General features: G+C 38.2%; 1 protein-coding gene across 7 annotated transcripts in view; it reads left to right on the forward strand.

Moving 5' to 3' along the window:
• ITGB6 (integrin subunit beta 6) overlaps window positions 1–23,137 on the forward strand; it is a 175,479-nt gene that overhangs the window by 132,647 nt on the left and 19,695 nt on the right. For all 7 annotated transcript variants that reach the window (XM_066280391.1, XM_066280394.1, XM_066280392.1 and 4 more), the window contains 4 exons: window positions 9,131–9,265; window positions 9,474–9,891; window positions 18,423–18,645; window positions 22,304–22,401. In XM_066280391.1, the coding sequence (XP_066136488.1) occupies window positions 9,131–9,265; window positions 9,474–9,891; window positions 18,423–18,645; window positions 22,304–22,401 (874 nt within the window). The remainder of the gene's footprint in view (window positions 1–9,130; window positions 9,266–9,473; window positions 9,892–18,422; window positions 18,646–22,303; window positions 22,402–23,137) is intronic.

The following is a 23,137-nucleotide window of genomic DNA, read 5'->3' on the forward strand; positions in this document are numbered from 1 at the left end:
CCATTTTGATTATATTTATTCTTCCTATCCAAGAACAAGGAATATTTTTCCATCTCATTGTATCTTTTTCGATTTCCCTTAACAATGCTTTGTAATTTTCATTATATAGGTCCTTTACATTCTTTGTTATGTTTATTCCTAGGTATTTTTTTTTTGTTGTTGCAATCGTGAAGGGGATTATTTTTTTGAGTTCGTTTTCTAATATTTCATTGTTGGCATATAGAAAGGCTATGGACTTTTGTATGTTAATTTTGTATCCTGCGACCTTACTGTATTGGTTTATTGTTTCTAATAATCTTTTTGTGGAGTCCTTCGGGTTTTCGATGTATAGGATCATATCATCAGCAAAAAGTGATAGCTTTACTTCTTCTTTTCCGATATGGATGCCTTTTATTTCTTTGTCTTGTCTGATTGCTCTGGCCAGAACTTCTAGCACCACGTTGAATAAGAGTGGAGAGAGTGGACAACCCTGTCTTGTTCCTGATTTAAGGTAGAAAGTCCTCAGTTTTATGCCGTTTAATAGGATGTTGGCTGATGGTTTATCATATATGGCCTTTATCATGTTGAGATATTTTCCTTCTATACCCATTTTGTTGAGAGTCTTAAACATAAAATTGTGTTGTATTTTATCAAAAGCCTTTTCTGCATCTATTGATAAGATCATGTGGTTTTTGTTCTTTGTTTTGTTGATATGGTGTATTACGTTAACCGTTTTGCGTATGTTGAACCATCCTTGAGATTCTGGGATGAATCCCACTTGATCATGATGTATTATTTTTTTAATATGTTGTTGTATTCGGTTTGCCAGTATTTTGTTTAGTATTTTAGCATCTGTATTCATTAGAGATATTGGTCTGTAGTTTTCTTTCTTTGTGCCATCCTTGCCAGGTTTTGGTATGAGGGTTATGTTGGCCTCATAAAATGTGTTTGGAAGTATTGCTTCTTCTTCAATTTTTTGGAAGACTTTGAGTAGAATAGGAACCAAGTCTTCTTTGAATGTTTGATAGAATTCACTAGTATAACCGTCTGGGCCTGGACTTTTATTTTTGGGGAGATTTTTAATAGTTTTTTCTATTTCCTCCCTGCTGATTGGTCTGTTTAGGCTTTCTGCTTCTTCATGACTCAGTCTAGGAAGGTTGTATTGTTCTAAGAATTTATCTATTTCTTCTAGATTGTTGTATTTGGTGGCATATAATTTTTCATAGTATTCTACAATAATTCTTTGTATATCTATGATGTCTGTGGTGATCTCTCCTCTTTCATTTTGGATTTTATTTATTTGAGTCCTGTGTCTTTTTTCCTTGGTGAGTCTTGCCAAGGGTTTGTCAATTTTGTTGATCTTTTCAAAGAACCAGCTCCTTGTTTTATTGATTTTTTCTATAGTTTTTCTGTTCTCTATTTCATTTATTTCTGCTCTGATTTTTATTATCTCCTTTCTTCGGCTGGTTTTGGGTTGTCTTTGTTCTTCTTTTTCTAGTTCCTTAAGGTGTGAAGTTAAGTGGTTTACTTCGGCTCTCTCTTGTTTGTTCATATAGGCCTGAAGTGATATGAACTTTCCTCTTATCACTGCTTTTGCTGCATCCCAGAGATTCTGATATGTCGTATTTTCATTTTCATTTGTCTGTATATATCTTTTGATTTCTGCACTTATTTCTTCTTTGACCCATTCATTTTTTAGAAGTATGTTGTTTAGTTTCCACATTTTTGTGGGTTTTTCCCCCTCTTTTTTGCAGTTGAATTCTAGTTTCAAGGCTTTATGATCAGAAAATATGCTTGGTACAATTTCAATTTTTCTAAATTTGCTGATATTGTCTTTGTGGCCCAACATATGGTCAATTCTTGAGAATGTTCCATGTACACTAGAGAAAAATGTATACTCTGTCGCTTTGGGATGAAGTGTCCTGTAGATGTCTATCATATCCAGGTGTTCTAGTATTTCGTTTAAGGCCACTATATCTTTATTGATTCTCTGTTTGGATGACCGATCTAGAGCCGTCAGCGGTGTATTGAGGTCTCCAAGTATGATTGTATTTTTGTTAGTTTTTGTTTTAAGGTCAATAAGTAGCTGTCTTATATATTTTGGTGCTCCTTGGTTTGGTGCATATATATTAAGGATTGTTATGTCTTCTTGATTCAACTTCCCCTTAATCATTATGAAATGACCATTTTTGTCTCTGAGTACTTTTTCTGTCTTGTAGTCAGCATTATTAGATATGAGTATTGCTACGCCTGCTTTTTTTTGGGTGTTGTTTGCTTGGAGTATTGTTTTCCAGCCTTTCACTTTGAATTTGTTTTTATCCTTGTTGCTTAGATGTGTTTCTTGTAGGCAGCATATAGTTGGATTTTCTTTTTTAATCCATTCTGCTACTCTGTGTCTTTTTATTGGTAAGTTTAATCCATTTACATTTAGTGTAATTATTGACACTTGTGGGTTCCCTACTGCCATTTTATAAATTGCTTTCTGTTAGTTTTGTATCTAGTTTGATTCTTCTCTTTTGTTTTTCTATCATTTGTTTTTGTTTGTTTGTGTTCCATACTTCTTTCCTCTGTTGCTACCTTTTTTAAGTCAAGTGTTTTTGTGGTGGTTTTTTCAAGGGTGGTTACCATTAAGTAATGAAAAGGGTACCTACCATATTCATTGTAGTACCCTATCTTATAAGTATTTCTGCACTTCATCATCCTTTGCTACTGTTAATCTCCATCTTCTCCCCCCTTTTTTTTCCTTTGTTGTCACAGTTTAAGTTTGGTTTTATTGTGTTCTTGGTGGAGCTGTTACTTGTGGTGTTGTTTTCTTTTGTTCTTTGAATCTGGTTGGAAAACCCCCTTTAGTATTTCCTGGAGTGGGGGCTTTCTGTTGATAAATTCTCTCATCTTTTCTGTATTTGTGAATGTTTTTATATCTCCTTCATACTTGAAGGATAGCTTTGATGGGTATAGTATTCTTGGCTGAAAGTTCCTCTCTTTCAGGGCTTTAAATATTGGGGTCCACTCTCTTCTAGCTTGTAGAGTTTCTGCTGAGAAGTCTGATGATAATCTAATAGGCCTTCCTTTATATGTTGTACTCTTCTTTTCCCTGGCTGCCTTGAGAATTTTTTCTTTGTCATTGGTTTGTGTCATCTTTATTATGATGTGCCTTGGAGTGGGTTTGTTGGGGTTAAGAAAACTTGGTGTTCTGTTTGCTTCTTGAATTTGAGGCTTTAGTTCCTTGCACAGGCTTGGGAAGTTCTCGTCTATTATTTGTTTGAGTATATTCTCCATTCCATTTTCTTTCTCTTCTCCCTCTGATATACCTATTATTCTTATGTTATTCTTTCTGATGGAGTCAGACAATTCCTGTAGGGCTTTCTCGTTTTTTATTATTTTTGAGTCTCTTTCTTCTTCTCTCTGTTGTGCCTCAAGTTGTTTGTCTTCTATTTCACTAATCCTATCTTCAATCTGGGCTGTTCTGTTAGCTAAGCTTGTTACCTCATTTTTCAGCTCGTGAATTGAGTTTTTCATTTCTGTTTGATTTGTTTTTATAGTTTCAATTTCCTTGGTAATATATTCTTTGTGTTCATTGAGTTGTTTTCTGATCTCCCTATATTGCCTTTCTGTGTTTTCTTGTATATCTCTGAGTATTTTTAAGATTTCTATTTTAAATTCTCTGTCATTTAGCTCCAAGGCTTCCAATATGTTAAGTCTTTTCTCCATAGATTTTTCCACATCTATTTGTGTTACCTCTCTTTCTTTTGTATCCATAATATTCGATTTCCTCTTTCTTATTGGCATCTGAGGGTGGTCTTATTGATAGCACTAATTAGAATTAATAAAGAGTAAAAAGTAAAAAAAAAAAAAAAAAAAAAGGTAAAACACCCCACAAAAAAAAACAGTAATAATTTATTATTTCCCCCTTTTTTTCTCTCTTCTCTTTCCCTCCTCTCCCCTCCTCAGGGAAATATCGTGCCTATAATGGAGGGCCTGATTTGGGGTGAAGAGTTCAAGGGGCAAAAAAAAGGGAGTAGGGACCTACTAAATGCAAAAAAAAAAAAAAAAAAAGGAAGAAAATCTTAGACAAGCATAAGATGATTTGCTTGTAAGTGATGGTCAACTAAAAGATATAATGAGAGGGATAAGAGGGAACCAGAAAAAAGACCAAAAAAGAATAATAAAGAAAAAAAAATAAAAATAATAAGTAAAAATCTGTTGTATTAAGTGGAGCGAAGACTAAATACAATGGAGACCTTGGGTTGGGAGGACCCAAAATGCCACAAAAATAAACAAGAAAAAAAAATAAAAACAAAAGCAAAAAAGAGAAATAAAGCCAAAAAAAAGCCTTGAGTCCCAAATTAACTAATTTGTTCGTGATTGAGGATTATATGGGAGGAAAGTAAAATGAGAAAAGAAAAAACGAATAGAAAGGAAAAAATAAGAAAAAGAGAAAAACGAAGGAAGAAATAAAATAGGAAGAGAAAAAAACAAAATAAAGCAAGACAAAAAAAAAAAACAAAACAAAAGAGGAGAGAGTGAGAGTTAAGTGTTTTGGAGTATAACCTTAAAGGAGGGTGAGGATGAAGAAGAAAAATAAAATGCAACACTCATGGGTAGTGTAGTTCAAGAAAGGGGAAGCATAAGATGGGCAGAGAATAGGAGGACCGAGGTGGAGGAAATAAAGGCAAAAAGATAGAAGAAACAAACAACAACAACAACAACAAAAAATTAGTGGATCAAGTTGTAAAGTCTGTGGGTTTTTCTTGATTTTGAGAGGTTAACTTCTTCCTTTTTCTTTTCTCTCCCTCTTCCTAGTCGGTGACTCTGTACCCCAGGCTCTGCCCCTGTGTCACTCTTAGGTAGGGATTTGCAGTTGATGGGATTCTATGGCAATGTCATATAATTGGCTTTAGTCTTGCTGGAAGTAAAGGCTTGTTGGCCTTTGCAGGGTCCAACGATGAGAGAGTTTGCTTTCCTGGATTCTCTCTCCTAGTCCCCCCTTTCTGAATTAGCAGCCTGGTGATCCAGCTATAAGGCTGCAACTGCTTCTGCCTGGGGAGTAAGAGGCTCAAAGAGCTGGGAAATCCCCACTCTATCCCCACTCAGTGCAAGGCTTTGGGAAAGGCTCTGACAGTCAGGGCCTCCAGTGTAATCAGGGGGGGGTGGGAGTCAATTGTTGTCAAGGTGACTGTTCAGCGCCTATCAGTTAGTTGGACCTCTCAACCCAGGCTTTCCACACTTTGTAGCCTGTTTTTGCAGGGAAGAAGAGGCACTAGTCTTTGCTTACGACTAGTGTAGTATAGACCTTATTATCTGCCAAGTCCTTTTGTTAGCGTTTATCCCTGAATATGGAGGCTCTATCAATCAGAAGTTGCCCCTGCCCCTTTAGCGAGAGGCACTAAAAAATATCACGTCTCTTGTCTTGGATCGCTGAACTGAGAGAGATCTTATCAATTAGAACCGAGGGTGTGCAGATTTCATGGGTTAAGCTAATTTCAGTGATTGGGTCGCAGCTGTGTTTCCGAAGGTATTTTAGGCTGCCTGCGCGCGCCCCTCCCCCAACACTTGATTGTTAGCTTGAATGGCTGGGTGAGGTGCCCCGCCCACGGAGAGAATCTCCCAAGCCTCTCCCGCTCGCCCCGCCCGGCTGGACCGCACCAGGCACAGGATAATGGAGCCCCCTGGGTGTGCGGGCCAGCAGGGCTCCCTGGGCGCGTGGAATGCCCAAGGCACGCGCGCGAATGGGGCGCTCCGGGCACCGGTGGCCGGCGACCCCCACTCGCAGTGTGCGGGCCGCTGGGAACGTCAGCGGTGCTCAACCGGACCAGGCGCGTGCGCAGCTGCTCGTGGTGGCTCACGGCGGCTCGTGGCGGCCGCTCGCGGGGGCTCGCGGCCGCTCGCGGTGGCGGCTGGCGTCAGCCGCTCGCGGCGGCTCGCGGTTCCCAAGTATATGGGCTGACTCACCACAGGCGCACTTCCTTGCGGTTTGAAAGAACGTCCCTGTGGTCGATTCCTCCACACCCTCGTCTCTCAGATTCAAGTGATAACAGTCCTTTCGCTATCAGTTTGTGTGGAACTCCGGAATGCTCCGAGGATAAATTTTTCTGTTTCTAGTTGATAAATTTGTTGTGATTTAGGGGAGAGCTGTCGGACGCGCTGCTCACGGCGCCATTTCCGTGACGTCACTCCTCAACTTCAAGGTTTCGAACCAGGGATCTTAGTGTTCCTGCTTGATGCTCTATCCACTGTACTACCACAAGTTCAGGCTTAGTTTTTATGTTTAATAACTGGACTTTGTCCCCCAAATACAGACTTTGATTTTATGTTTTTTAATTTAAAAATGTTTAACTACAGTTGATATTTAATATTATATTAGTTTCAGGTGTATACTTAGTGCTTAGACATTTATGTAACTTATAAATGATTCTTCTGATCAGTCTACTACCCACCTAACACCATACATAGTTATTGCAGTATAATTGATTATATTTCTTATGCTGTACTTTACATCCTCATGACTTTTGCAACTGCCAGTTTGTGCTTCTTGATCCCTTCACCTTTTTAGCCCAACCCTATAACCCTCCTTCCATCTGAGGACCATCAGTTAGTTCACTGTACCTATGAGTCTCCTCTGGTTTGTTTGTTCATTTATTTTATCTTTTTAGATTCCACATATAAGTGAAATCACACAGCATTTGTCTTTCTCTGTCTGATTTATTTTACTGAGCACAATACCCTCTAGGTCCATCCATGCTATTGCAAATGGTAAGATTTTATTTCTTTTTATGGTCAAGTAATATTTCATTGTATATATGCACTACTTCTTCTTTATTCATTCATTTATTGACAGATACTTTGGCTGCTTCCATATCTTGGCTATTGTAAAGTATGCTGCAGTGAACATAGGGATGCATATATCTTTTCAAATTAGTGTGTGGAATTTCTAGGTCATAGGTAGTTCCATTTTTAACTATTTGAGGAACCTCCTCCATACTGTTTCCATAACGGCTGCACCAATCTGCAATCTCACCAACAGTGCCCACAGATTCCCTTGTATTCACATCTCACCAACACTTGTCGTTTGTTGATTTATTAATGGTAACCATTCTGACAGGTGTGAAGTGGTATCTCATTGTGGCTTTAATTTGTATCTCTCTAATGATTAGCAATGTTTTTCCTGTCTGTTGGCCATCTGTGTATCTTCTTTAGAGAAATGTTTATTCAGGTCTTCTGCCCATTTTTAACTTAGAATGTTTGTTTTTGTTGGTGTTAAATTATGAGTTCTTAAAATATTTTGGATATCGACTCCTTATTATATGTATCATTGGCAAATATCTTCTTCCATTGGAAGACTGTCTTTCATTTTGTTGATGGTTTCTTTTGCTGTGCAGAAACTTTTTAGTTTGATATAGTCTTAATTATTTATTTTTTCTTTTGTTTCCCTTGCCTAAGGAGATTGATCCAAAATCTATTACCAAAAGCAATGTCAACAGATTTATTTTTGTAAAAGAAAGAGGAACAGAGAAAGCCTGAATAATAACACTTAACTTTCTTTAAACAAACAACTCTCCTGCCTTCTCTGACATTTTTCCTCTGGAAAAACCTTGCCTTTATCTCCCCCTCTTCTGTAAGCTACAAATGCCTCCTTTCAGTCTACATCATGGAATACCAACCAGCTCCAGTTCCTGGTTCTCATGTCTCAGGCTAAGGTGAATGCAGCAACATCCCAGCTTTCTTGACTCAAGTCTTCAATCCTCTCCACTAGTCTGTTCTGCACATGCTTTTTAGTCAACTCCTTTGCAACTGTGTTTTCAATAGTTTGAACCTTTACATAAAAGCAACCAGTAATGTTTCCCATGAGTCTAAACTTATCTTTACAAACTGCAGGGCTCTTAGTTGTCTGTTGTCTCCCAGGACAGTTAAAGTGCTGGCTTGTTCTGACCTCCTGTGTCTCTATTCTGTACAACTCTAGGCACTGAGCTTTCTCTTTTCTGCTTCCCTTCATCTGAGATACTATTGTCATCCTCTCCATACATCTAAATCTTACCACAGCCATTAAGGACCAGCCTTCTAACACTTCTGCCTTCACTGATCACCCGTTTTTTTGAACTATCCCAATCTTTCATCTGTATAATACAATTATTTTAAGCTAATGGCATATTGACTGACATTGTATACTAATTGCTTCACATGGTTCCATCTTGGTTTTTTTTTTAGTAAGATTATAATCATCTTGAGGGTTGAAATCTGAACTTATAATCATTCTGCCAGAGTTAACTCTATATTAAATCTAAAATAGGAACTTAATAAATGCCAATATTAATTTCAAGGCAGTTTCTCTAACATTTTAATATCTCTAAAATTGGAATATGTTTTAAAATTAATGGTGTCTCACAAATGCTATCAACCGGATGGAAGTCACACTTTAGTTTTCACTTCCTGTACATGTGTGCACTGAGCCATAACTGTATACATTGCTAACTTCAACTTATTCAATTTGTTAAGTATAAATGTTAAGGATAATTGCTATTTTAAAATATCTTCAAAAGTATGCATAATGATATGATATTAAAATGAAAAGTTATTATATATGCAGAAATGTACCAAAATAGAGCTTCAGAGTATAAATTTTATATCAGAGAAGCAAATATTCATTGTTGGAGAAATGGTGGCAATTCTATATTCCTTGCAAAGCAACAACCAGCTGCTTTATGCAACCTGAGAAATGATGATATTTATAAGAAAAAGAAGCAGTTGTTACATTTTGTTGCTGAGTACAAGAGAAAGAATTGCCTCTTATATGCCAAACAATGCAACTCAAGGCCAGAGAATTTGCTAGATCTCTCAGAATGGACAAAATAATTTTCAAAGCAATGAAAGACTGATGGCAATGATTCATATGTTGTGCAGAATGATTCTGAGGTATTTTCTCATACCTTGTTATTAAATAAGAGCATATGCTATAATTAGTAGCATCTCAGATTTGACAAAACATGGTTGTGTGTGTGTGCTTCTTGGTTGCTTGATTGATGATATTGTGAATTTCTTTTATACACAGTTTAATTGTATTCATTTGTAGTTTAATAAACATTCTTCTCAGATTCTTCTTCTGACTGTATTTTCTGGTTATGACTTCATTCAGTTCTTTATGTCTTAATGAAAGGAACTACGGTCTGAGGTGGAACTGGAAGTATTAGGAGATACAGAAGGACTCAACCTCTCATTCACAACTATCTGTAACAACAGGACTGTCTTCCCACACCAGAAGAAATGCTCTCACATGAAGGTGGGAGACACGGTAAGTAAATGGCTAACAGATGGTTAGAAAAAATGTTTGGATAAGTCAAAAGTGCAGGGAAGCTGGACTTTTCCTTTCAAGAATTTTCAAAGCAATTTTCAAAGATTTCCTTATAATAAGTACTTTTTGGCAAAGCTGATCCTCACGCGGCTTTGTTTTCCCCCATGCATTTTGGTGGATGGAAGATAATTAGTATTTTCTTTTCTAGGCTTCATTCAACGTGACTGTGAGTATACAGAACTGTGAGAGAAAAAGCAGGCACATTATCATAAAGCCTGTGGGGCTGGGAGACGCCCTAGAAATACTTGTCACTCCAGAATGCAACTGTGACTGTCAGAAAGAAGTGGAGGTGAACAGTTCCAAATGCCACAATGGGAATGGCTCCTTCCAGTGTGGGGTGTGTGCCTGCAACCCCGGCCACATGGGTCCTCACTGCGAGTGCGGGGAGGACATGATGAGCACAGATTCCTGCAAGGAGGACCTGGATTATCCCTCATGCAGTGGAAGAGGCGACTGCTACTGTGGGCAGTGCATCTGCCACTTGTCTCCCTACGGAAACATTTATGGGTCTTACTGCCAGTGTGACAATTTCTCCTGCGTGAGGCACAAAGGGCTGCTCTGCGGAGGTAGGCTACGTCTAAATCCATCTGACTCCATGTCTGGGCAATTATTGAGAAGGGGCTCTTCCTCCTGTGTACCTTCCACAGTTGCCTGGGCATAGTAGGTGCTCAATAAATATTCACTGAGCAACTGAGTGGGTTAATCTTTGGACCTAAGGTAACTAATCTTTTCTTGTATTTTTTCTGGCTCTTAACATTCATTTAGAGTAAGACCTCTGCTGACTCAATTTGCAGCTCTATTATCATTTCCCTAAGAGTAAGTAGGTAAAAGATGGAAATGCCTTCTCATTGGTTATTACACAGACTCCACAAGGCTGCATGTAATTTGAACTCCATTATTTTCCAGACTGCTGAGTATCTGACCCAACTCTCAAATGCCTATTGCTTTGGAAAAACTAAAGGCAAGGCTGCTTAAGTAGAATAATTCAAGGACAACGGACACACACACACACACACACACACACACAAACTGAATAGACGTTCCAGGCCTTCATTCATTTTTACAAATATTTATTAAACATCTATTATGTGATTGACACTAAGATAGGAACTAGGTATAGTAAAGAGGAATAAATACATAGGTAAAGAAGGTTATGATAGGGTAAAAACAAAAATTGTGGAATTTTTGAAATTGAGAAAAATTTTAAATAGCAGAAATATTTATGTTTTAATATTCTTTGTAGATGTAAAATTGCTTTAGAGTGTATTATATATAATGATGACTATATAATTATTCTTACATATAGTATATGTAGATATATTTAAGTATAATCTACTAAGACAAGAATTACAAATGTGTTGATCTACTTTGAAATGGTATCACTGTGTTACAGTTTAAATAGTAACCACTGAATTGAAGCTGTCCAGTGTTCCCTTTTCACATGGTGTGAGCAGCAGCTTTTCAAAACAGAAAGCCATCACTTTTAGAGAAAACTAAGCAAGTTATGTTTTCAAAAACCACAGTGTCAGGAACATATAAAAGAGCCTGATTTTCAGGAAATAAAAGGCATGAGAAAAGAAGCCTCAAAGAATTCCAAGCTCTTTGAAAACCATTCGACACCCTGAGAGGTGTGCCTGCGTTTCGCTCCTTTGTGCTGCTGTTGCTGCAGCGGGCTCCTCCGGGGCAGCTTCTTCTTTCCCCAGGGAGTGAAGACTTTAGGGTCTGTCCAGAGCGAGGCACACGTCTCCCCCTTCTCACTGAAAGGGCTATTTCTTTATTGAATGGGTGTGTTTCCAGACCTACATCAGCCTTCTTGACACAAGATATGCACAGGACACAGTCTAAAGCCGAAGACCGCTGCCACATCTCGGAGCAGTTTCAGCAGAGCCCCAATTGCATTTCTAATAGAAACCTTTTGATAAAATATGCACTCAAAATGTTTGAAATGACATTTCAAAAATAAATCATAAGTGCAATCTAATACAATATAATAGCAATCCTAACTGCACCTATATTTTACCCTTTAAATTTAGGGCAGTGTAAACTGCCGAACTGGGTTCAGCACACAGTTCTTCCAATTTCTTGTTGGTCTTTCATTTTGATTTGTCTCACGCATGCAAACGGAAATAAACTCAAAGAAATTTCTTTTTTTTTTTTCCTGAAGCTGGAAACGGGGAGAGACAGTCAGACAGACTCCCGCATGCGTCCGACCGGGATCCACCTGGCACGCCCACCAGGGGGCGATGCTCTGCCCACCAGGGAGCGATGCTCTGTCCCTCCGGGGTGTCGCTCTGCCGCGACCAGAGCCACTCTAGCGCCCGGGGCAGAGGCCACAGAGCCATCCCCAGCTCCGGGGCCATCTTTGCTCCAATGGAGCCTTGGCTGCGGGAGGGGAAGAGAGAGACAGAGAGGAAGGAGGGGGGGTGGAGAAGCAAATGGGCGCTTCTCCTATGTGCCCTGGCCGGGAATCGAACCCGGGTCCCCCCGCACGCCAGGCCCACGCTCTACCGCTGAGCCAACCGGCCAGGGCCAACTCAAAGAAATTTGACTTGATCTGTGCATTATCGTTCACAAGGTCTGACAACAGTGCCTCCTCTTTGTAGCAGATACAGTGATTGTTACAGAAATTCTACTTAGAAAATACAATTATTTCTTCAGTTGGACTTGGAAAACTTCACCAATGCCGAATGCCTGCCTTTATACTTTGGGGTATTTATGGTACTCAACCATTACTGTTTCTCAAAAGCTATTTTGTTTTTTAGTAACATCTCAAAGGATATTACTCTATTATTCGTAATTTCCCTAGTACAATGATTCAAATACAACAAATAGTTATGGAGTACTACTAGGTGCCTGGCCTTGTGAGTGGACGTTCGGTTGTTTGCAACAAGAGGTTCAACTTTTGTGAACCTCATTTATTTTACAACTAATGAGTTCTGCAATGTGCCACCTCCCTGAAGGACTACTATCACAATGTTCTTTTTCTTGCCCCCCTTTCCATCCATCTGTAAGCATTCATAGATACAGAACTCCACTGAATTTTTTCTTGCTCAAATTCCATTAGTTTTTTATATTTTTATTCTAAGAGATTGGAAACTCTAATAGGCAAATGGTATTACAGTAAAAACAAACAAACAAAAAAAACCCCAACTTCCTGCTATTGTGCACTTACAGTTATTAGTCAACAACATTCTAGAAAGATCCAGTCCTCTGAAAAGAGCCTGATCATTTTTTCTAGACTTTTGGTTATTGTCTTGCTTCGGCATGAAACCATTGTAAGGGTTTTGTTGTCCTGGTGGTATGAACAGGTATTTAAAATAAGTAGTTGCTTGTGGGTATCCGTTAGCAGCTCTTCTGACAAGAAATAGGAAAGAGGATTTCTTAATTCTAAAGAGAGCTCTTGAAAGCAAATCTAAATCTCTGCTCACTGATTCTTACATGCAGTGATACACTTGGACATTCCCCAAGCACATGGAAGTGCACATTTCACCTGACAACATTTAGAAATCATATTAATTTTTTAGGATAAACTTTACTACAGACATCTCTCCTCATCGTGAAAGTAAATTTTCCCTTTTGCTGAGGAAGAAACAAAAGCAATTGTAGTTTAAAGGATAACTTACATATAAAAATTAAATTAATGGTTTGGCCTAAATCACCTAACTATTCTTAGCTTTCAATTAATTAGTTCAATTATGAATTAAATAGGTTATAAAATGCAGTAGGAATATGTCTTAATGTCATGGATCCAGATGAATTTCAACTCTTATCTTTCATTAGAGAAGTATATATCTTTTTAATGTGTGTGTATACACTAATATATAGTATATATAAATTTTAACTAATCTTTCATTAGAGAGGTGTATGTCCTTTTAGTGTGTATGTATATTTATGCATATATCAGAATATAACTTCAAATATTTTGTGGCTATCTCCTTTGTTCGGTGGTTTCCTATTTCATGTCTCTCAAGCTAAAGCCCAGGTCACAAAGACAGGAAAGCCACCACCTAGTAGATGAAAGTTCACAAGAGAAACCCCAGCATCCTTCTTCTTACAGTGAACATAGTAGGGTCTTCTATAAATAGAAACCTGTCTCATTTGTGATTTCTTTTACATCTATTTGGTTTTCAGTACAATTATAAGAGTTTTAATATTGATGGATAATTTTGCTTTCAAATTCTTTCTACCAACTAGTTTTTAGGAATAATGATAATAACTTAAACTTATTTACTGCTTTTATGGGCCTGGAACTATTCTAAACACTGTTATATGTTATCTTAGGTAATCTTAATAATAATCCTATGAAGTAGCTATTAATTCCTCCTTACTGATGAGGAAACTAAGGCACAGAAATGTTAAGAAATTTCCCCAAGGTCACTTAGCCAGGAAGTAATAGAGCCAGGATTCAAACCCACACTGTCTGGCCCTAGATCTGTTAACTCACTCACCACCACCACTTTTATGTAACTTTGTGAAGTTTCAGGAAAAGCAAAATTTATAAGGCAATGCTTAAAACACATATTTTTCCCCTAAAGAAATGTATCAGTTATAATATTTATAACTAAATGTTATTTGTTTGGAACAAGAAATGCCTATTTTAGTATCTTGGGCATGGTAAGCAAACCCCAAAAACTATTATGGAAAGAACACATAAGCCCATTATATTAAACACTTTATTTATCGTTTCATAGTATTTCACACAGTATTACGTGGCCAGATTCAAAAGGAGTTCTTCAGAACTGAATGAGATGCTCGCCTGTAGCAAGTCCCCGTGTGCGTCCTTCCTCAGGTGTCCCTTGCCTTAGGCTTCTGCAACGTGGTTCTCGTTCCCCTCCGGCCTCCCAGTCCCTTCTGAAAGGATGCTTTTCTCTGATCACATCTGAAGTGCTGATGCTCTCCAGGGATTTTCTTACTCTATCTGCCTCCCTTGATCCACAACAACTTCAACTACCATCTATCTTTAATGGATCCCAAATCACAAGCTTCTGGTCCACATACAGGGTGGGGTCAAAAGGTTTACAGTTGTTGGTATGGAAAGGAACACAATAATTAATAAATAATAATACAAGAATAAACTCTGTTTCACTTACTCTCAACTGTAAACCGACTTTTGCCCCACCTCATAAATACAGTTGATCCTTAAAGAACACAAGCTTGAACTGCATAAGTCCACTTATATGTGGATATTTTTCACAATAAATATTATAAATGTGTATTCACTTCCTCATAATCTTCTTAAGAACATTTTATTTTTTCTAGCATACTTTATTGTACGAATACACTACATAATACATATATACATGTGTCAATCAACTGCTTATGCCATTGGTAAGGTTTTTTTATAGTCAAAGTAGGCTATTAGTAGTTAAGTTTTGGGGGAGTCAAAAGTTATATGTAGACTTCCAACTGTACCAAGGGAGTCCCCACCCCTAGACTCTATGTTATGTTATTCAAGGGTCAACGGTATTGAACTGCCTACCAAGATGTCCCACAGGTCCCACAAATTCAACAAAATCAAAGATGAACTCATTTATCCCACTCAATGCTTCTCTTCCTCGTGTTTGAGAACAATCTATTCATTCAATAATTAAGTACTACTCTATGATCAGCATTGGGACTGAGCTAATCTCCATTCGAGGTCAGTGAAAAGCCACACCATCCACCCAGCAGCCTCGTCTGGTCACCTGGGGAGGATTCTATCCCTCTATCCTTTCCTCTCCCTTTCCACTCAGCACTGTTATTCCCACACCCTGAACAATCATCCCCTGATTGTATACCCTTTCCTCTCCATTCTTAAAGATGCAGGGTCTCATATCTTCCTCATTTTCCTTTCTCTAGTTTGATTGCCTCAACTTGTACTAAAACATTTCTAAACACATATCTTTCTATTCAAGTCTCTCTCGTATTTAAAAATTTTATAACTTTCTTTTTTCTTTTTTTTTTTTTTTTTTATAATTTTATTTTTTAATGGGGTGACATCAATAAATCAGGATACATATATTCAAAGATAACAAGTCCAGGTTATCTTGTCGTTCAATTATGTTGCATACCCACCACCCAAAGTCAGATTGTCCTTTGTCACCTTCTATCTTGTTTTCTTTGTGCCCCTCCCCACCCCCTATCCCTCTCTCATTCCCCCCTCCCCCCCGTAACCACCACACTCTTATCAATGTCTCTTAGTTTTACTATTATGTCCCACCTACGTATGGAATAATACAGTTCCTGTTTTTTTCTGATTTACTTATTTCGCTTCGTATCATGTTATCAAGATCCCACCATTTTGCTGTAAATGTTCCGATGTCATCATTTCTTATGGCTGAGTAGTATTCCATAGTGTATATGTGCCACATCTTCTTTATCCAGTCATATATTGATGGGCTTTTTGGTTGTTTCCATGTCCTGGCCACTGTGAACAATGCTGCAATAAACATGGGGCTGCATGTGTCTTTACGTATCAATGTTTCTGAGTTTTGGGGATATATACCCAGTAGAGGGATTGCTGGGTCATAAGGTAGTTCTATTTTCAGTTTTTTGAGGAACCACCATACTTTCTTCCATAATGGTTGTACTACTTTACATTCCCACCAACAGTGTATGAGGGTTCCTTTTTCTCCACAGCCTCTCCAACATTTGCTATTACCTGTCTTGCTAATAACAGCTAATCGAACAGGTGTGAGGTGGTATCTCATTGCCGTTTTGATTTGCATTTCTCTAATAGCTAAAGAAGATGAGCATCTTTTCATATATCTGTTGGCCATTTGTATTTCTTCCTGGGAGAAGTGTCTATTCATATCCTCTTCCCATTTTTTTATTGGATTGTTTGTTTGTTTGTTGTTGAGTTTTATGAGTTCTTTGTATATTTTGGATATTAGGCCCTTATCTGAGCTGTTGTTTGAAAATATCATTTCCCATTTAGTTGGCTTTCTGTTTATTTTGTTATCAGTTTCTCTTGCTGAGCAAAAACTTCTTAGTCTGATGTAGTCCCATTCATTAATTTTTGCCTTCACTTCTCTTGCCATTGGAGTCAAATTCATAAAATGCTCTTTAAAACCCAGGTCCATGAGTTGAGTACCTATGTCTTCTTCTATGTACTTAATTGTTTCAGGTCTTATGTTTAGATCTTTGATCCATTTTGAGTTAATTTTTGTACAGGGGGAGAGACTGTAGTCCAGTTTCATTCTTTTGCATGTGGCTTTCCAGTTTTCCCAGCACCATTTATTGAAGAGGCTTTCTTTTCTCCATTGTGTGTTGTTGGCCCCTTTATCAAAAATTATTTGACTATATATATGTGGTTTTATTTCTGGACTTTCTATTCTGTTCCATTGGTCTGAGTGTCTATTTTTCTGCCAATACCATGCTGTTTTGATTGTCGTGGCCCTATAATAGAGTTTGAAGTCAGGTATTGTTATGCCCCCAGCTTCATTCTTTTTCTTTAGGATTGCTTTGGCTATTCGGGGTTTTTTATAGTTCCATATAAATCTGATGATTTTTTGCTCTATTTCTTTAAAAAATGTCATTGGAATTTTGATGGGAATTGCATTAAATTTGTATATTGCTTTGGGTAATATAGCCATCTTGATTATATTTATTCTTCCTAGCCAAGAACAAGGTATATTCTTCCATCTCATTATATCTTTTTCGATTTCCCTTAACAATGGTTTATAGTTTTCATTATATAAGTCCTTTACATTCTTTGTTATGTTTATTCCTAAGTAAAAAAATTTTATAACTTTCAAGACAAAAGTTCTTACTTTAGTCCATACAGCTTTTCATGATTGTTTTCTGACTTTTTGCAGCCCTTCCCTTCCTTCCCTTCTGCCACATCCTTGGCTTTATCCATATGAAGCTACCGTGACTATTAAGTATATCACATGACTACACACTTCTGGTGTTAACCTATGCTTTTTTCTCTGCTTAAAAGGAATGTAGAGCGTCGGCCTAGCGTGAGGAGGACCCGGGTTCGATTCCCGGCCAGGGCACACAGGAGAAGCGCCCATTTGCTTCTCCACCCCTCCGCTGCGCTTTCCCTCTCTGTCTCTCTCTTCCCCTCCCGCAGCCAAGGCTCCATTGGAGCAAAAATGGCCCGGGCGCTGGGGATGGCTCTGTGGCCTCTGCCCCAGGCGCTAGAGTGGCTCTGGTCGCAACATGGCGACGCCCAGGATGGGCAGAGCATCGCCCCCTGGTGGGCAGAGCGTCGCCCCTGGTGGGCTCGCCGGGTGGATCCCGGTCGGGCGCATGCGGGAGTCTGTCTGACTGTCTCTCCCTGTTTCCAGCTTCAGAAAAATGAAAAAAAAAAAAAAAGGAATGTAATCCTCTCCTATCTTCTATTTTTATCTTCCAAACTCAGCTCAAGCATCACTTCCTTTGAGAACTTCCCCATATCTCTAGTCTAATTTGGAAACTCTTCCCCTGTGAGTATAACAATTGTCACATTGTATTGTATTTTTTAGTAATAGTATTTATTTGCCTGTCTCCTAACTTTAGACTCTAAGCTCAGTGATCTTGTCTTATTTAATTTTGTATCTTCATGCCTAACACAATCTTTGGCACATGATATATGCTCAATTAAAGTTTGTTAAATAAATGAATTTGTTGAGCACTCACAAGGTGTCTGTAGGACATCTAACAGATGAGTACAGAGCTAGGAAATAGACATATTATCTCAACTGGCCACAACCATTGGAAGTAGATCTTATTCTTTCTATTTTGTACATGAGGTTTTCATGATCATTGAGCTTAAATGTTGTAGAGATGGGGTATTATCAGGTCTGCCTTGTATCTCTGTCCTATGGCACCTTAACTTAAAACAAAATGTTGTAAAAGCAATTATCTCTTTTCATCTGGCTATGAATTCTCTTTGATATGACATTAGGTAATCAAATGAAGACCAAATCAATAAATATACTCAGTTAGCAAAATATATTTCATAAAATATTTCTACACTCACTCCTTTCTCCTCCCCACACATAGCCACTTTTTTCTGTTTTTTTCTTCAGTCTTCTTTTTATGGTATTTAAAGCCAAACAGAAAAAATGGTCCCAAAAATTTGAAAGAGGTTTGACCCTAAGAAACATAGGGTGTTTGTTCTGTTTTACAGATAACGGTGACTGTGACTGTGGCGAATGCGTGTGCAGGAGTGGTTGGACCGGCGAATACTGTAACTGCACAACCAGTATGGACTCTTGCATCTCTGAAGACGGGATGCTCTGCAGTGGGCGAGGGGACTGCATTTGTGGCAAGTGTGTTTGCACGCACCCCGGAGCCTCCGGACCGACCTGTGAACGTTGTCCTACCTGCGGTGATCTCTGTAACTCTAAACGGTAATCTCTCTACTTTCTTCAGTCCCTTTTGTCCATGCATTACATGATGATCAAAGTCATAGTTACGTTTTATAAACTTGGACCTCAGATAGTTTTTGCTGGGTTTGGTCTCCAAGCGTCCATCGAAACACAGACCCATAAGGCTGGAGTGATTGTCAGCCTAGAACACCAGTCTTTCACTGGCCTCTTAGTCCTGATCATCAAGGACCACCATGTCACATTTCTGCTAGAGACTAGCAGGGGAAGCTGAGCTGATGTCCCACACTGATAATATCAGATCACCTCTCAGTTACAATGCCAGCCACACATAAGGAATGCCCTGGGGGTAGACTGACAACACCCTCATTCAGTACTTTTTCAGGGGAAGCAGATAAGTTTCTTTCTTATCTAGAAGTTCATAGCCTAACCTCACTAATTCATTCCTATCCATAGACCCATAAAGGCAGAGGCAGAAAGACAATCTTGGCTTTAATTTCTTCCCTCTTCTTTACCACTTGTGCTCTTTGGCATTTTTCTTTGGTTGTCATTCTGCACAACTATTGGGTATTGCATTTCCTTTTATAGCATATGAATAACAACAACAAAAAAGCCATTTTTATATTTTCCAGTAAAGAACTGTTTCTTTAGTTGGCAGCTTACTTCTTTTTTTTTTTTTTTTTTTATAATTTTATTTTTTTAATGGGGTGACATCAATAAATCAGGATACATATATTCAAAGATAACAAGTCCAGGTTATCTTGTCGTTCAATTATGTTGCATACCCACCACCCAAAGTCAGATTGTCCTCTGTCACCTTCTATCTTGTTTTCTTTGTGCCCCTCCCCACCCCCTATCCCTCTCTCATTCCCCCCTCCCCCCCGTAACCACCACACTCTTATCAATGTCTCTTAGTTTTACTATTATGTCCCACCTACGTATGGAATAATACAGTTCCTGTTTTTTTCTGATTTACTTATTTCGCTTCGTATCATGTTATCAAGATCCCACCATTTTGCTGTAAATGTTCCGATGTCATCATTTCTTATGGCTGAGTAGTATTCCATAGTGTATATGTGCCACATCTTCTTTATCCAGTCATATATTGATGGGCTTTTTGGTTGTTTCCATGTCCTGGCCACTGTGAACAATGCTGCAATAAACATGGGGCTGCATGTGTCTTTACGTATCAATGTTTCTGAGTTTTGGGGATATATACCCAGTAGAGGGATTGCTGGGTCATAAGGTAGTTCTATTTTCAGTTTTTTGAGGAACCACCATACTTTCTTCCATAATGGTTATACTACTTTACATTCCCACCAACAGTGTATGAGGGTTCCTTTTTCTCCACAGCCTCTCCAACATTTGCTATTACCTGACTTGCTAATAACAGCTAATCGAACAGGTGTGAGGTGGTATCTCTTTGCCGTTTTGATTTGCATTTCTCTAATAGCTAAAGAAGATGAGCATCTTTTCATATATCTGTTGGCCATTTGTATTTCTTCCTGGGAGAAGTGTCTATTCATATCCTCTTCCCATTTTTTTATTGGATTGTTTGTTTGTTTGTTGTTGAGTTTTATGAGTTCTTTGTATATTTTGGATATTAGGCCCTTATCTGAGCTGTTATTTGAAAATATCATTTCCCATTTAGTTGGCTGTCTGTTTATTTTGTTATCAGTTTCTCTTGCTGAGCAACAGTAAGGCAGCTTACTTCTTAATGGAAGTGGGGTAACATTTGTAGGTTAAGTGAAATAAGTCTCCAAATTGGCTGTGTATGACATTGTAGTATATGATGTATTATGCAGCAAAGATGCTTAAACAGCTCATATTTTCATTAACTCTAGTACCCACAATGGTGGCATTTGCATTTCCAATGTAAATGAAGTAGGAAAAATCAATATTCACTCAGTGGTTACTCACCATTCAGGCGTTAAACTTCTCTGTCACTGTGTCTGGACGTGTGCCAAAAGAAAGAGGGGAACATAGACTTATTTGAATACAATTTAATGTAAAATATCCTGTTAAGATGTTTCTTCTATTATTTTTCTATTTCATCTTCTCTGTAAACACAATTTAATCTTAAACTTGGTTTATAAAAACAGAAATTAATAGTCAAGTTAGTTTAAATTTGAGGGATCAGGTAGAGTGATTTCCATGGTGCTTATATTAGTTTTAATTGAGTCCATTCTTCCATTTATTCATTCATGCATTCTCAAGCAAGTATTAAGTACCTACTGTATGCCAGAAATCACACTAGTCCATGCATGGGCATGCAGTGATGACTGAAACTGTTATGATTCCTGCCACCACAGGTGCTGAAAATCCAGTGGGAAAGACTTAGTTTATAAAGTAATTATGGTGAGGGTACTGGAAATATCAGGGGAAACACATTGTAAAAGTATATAATTATCTAACCACTATGCTATATACCTAAAACTAATACCAAATAACACTGTATGCAAATTGTAATTGAAAAATAAAATTAAAAAACAAAAGTAATTATGATGGGATGACAGCTACAATAAGAGTTATGTAAGTTGCCATATGCTCTATGTATGACAAGAGATAGGGCCACCAGACTAGCATGGGCAGCCATCAGTGAGATGCACAAAGAGGAAGAGGTTCTAAGGGCTTCCACGATTTCTAGCAGTCCCCTGCAAAGCCACTCCAAATGAATATATAATGTAGATAAATGCAATATGCATGCAATGCCAGTAAACTTTCAGACAAGACTTTTATCTCCACTCCTGCTGCTCTTAAGCCCTTCCTTCAGAGGAACTCAGAGGCTCCCATGGCAAGGGAACTAACTGGTAAGGGTCATGGAAGACTTGCCTAGGGAAGTGAGGTTGCAGTTGATTTGTGACAAGGCATGGGGGGTTGGGGTGAGAATGTTTCCAGTATTTGGAAGAGGGTGAATTTCCATGGCTGGGGAGGAGGGGGGCACCATAAGGTGTGCCCACAATAAGAAAACTTTTACTGCTTTGGATTACTCCAAACACAATCTGTTTGTAAAGTAATTTTCAGCACAAGATTAATTCAGGGTCTAAGTTTTACTTTGCTACGTAAACATCATTACAATAGCTTAACTCCTGGGCTCTGTCTTTGGAAATACGCTTTTCTATAAGTTGCAATCTTTTATTAAAAAGACGGCATTAATGAAGATTCAGGCTGTAATCCTCAGCTTTTGAAAATACCCTTATCAAGGCTTGGATTCTTTCAAAAGAGTTACAGAAAAGTGAGTCTTAAAATAGTCATGGCATATATGGATTGTTTCTAAAATAGAGACCATTTCTGTTAAGAAATTCAAATTTTGTCTGCTCTTTGATTATATTTTAGTAGCATAAACCCTTCCCAGAAAAATGTAAAATGAAAACATAGCTAAATCAAATACCAAAATAATTGTTTTGTTGTTATTGTTGTTGGCTTTTTTGAAACTTTAGCAATCATTAGAGATAAATGAAGTTAGCAACTATTATCGAGGCTGGCTCAGGGAACATTGATTACTAAGTGGAATTCAAAATAAAGCAGTTTCCTCTTGGACATCACCCAACTATCTTCTGAAAGTAATAAAAGGCACTGTCCTCTATGAGACACTCCTATAGCACAAACCACAGTAACAGCATTTAAGCAATATCCCAGCTGCCAACATAAACTGATAAACTCTTTTGAATAATGTTCACAGGAGCTGCATTGAATGTCACCTGTCTGCTAATGGCCAGGCCCAAGAAGAATGTGTTGACAAATGCAAACTAGCCGGTGTGATCATCAATGAAGAAGAAGGTTCTAGTTGTCTTAAATTGCTTTTCTTTCCTTCACATAGTTCTTAAGAGGCAGAAACTCTGGGATGGGCTTTTCAGTCACTTGACTTCATTTGTACCATGGATTAGTTCACTCATACTAATTATTAAGGGGAAATGCATTCCATAAGGGTAAGATCTTGATGGTTGAGGATTCAAGAAATTTAAAGTCGTGGCTGTTCTATTTTACTTCAGCTCTGTTGGCAAGTTCCCCTCTGTTTAACAAATGCAACTGTAGAGAATTCCAGAATGCTATATTGTTGGAACTGGAAAAAAGAAAATTGAAAAGGTATCTAAATGGTAACCTTTCACACCCAAAATCATTCTCCATCATCTGAATATCTTATTTCAAAATAGGGTAAAGCAAGGTATGATATGGGTTTCCTGGTAGCAGACCTCAGACACTGGGCAGTTTCCGGTTAGTGGCCATTTTTCCTCCCCCTCTAGGTGCTTTTACTCCCAACTTCCAAACACGGGTGTCACACGACCATCTTTAATTCTCCACCGTCTCAACCCCGAAAAAACAAGAAGGGCCTGTTACCTTTAACTGTTTAGCAAACCTTGCTCTTGCTTTCACTGTCATTTTTAAATATAATTACTTAAAATCAGATTCTTCCCAATGACAAACTGACATCTCAAATATTTAAATGGGTTGTATTTTAGCTGGGAAGGCCATTTAAAAAATCATTTGTAAACATAAAAAAAAGAAGATGATGAGT

Source organism: Saccopteryx bilineata, chromosome 5 (assembly GCF_036850765.1).
Source record: "Saccopteryx bilineata isolate mSacBil1 chromosome 5, mSacBil1_pri_phased_curated, whole genome shotgun sequence".
Lineage (NCBI taxonomy): Eukaryota > Metazoa > Chordata > Mammalia > Chiroptera > Emballonuridae > Saccopteryx > Saccopteryx bilineata.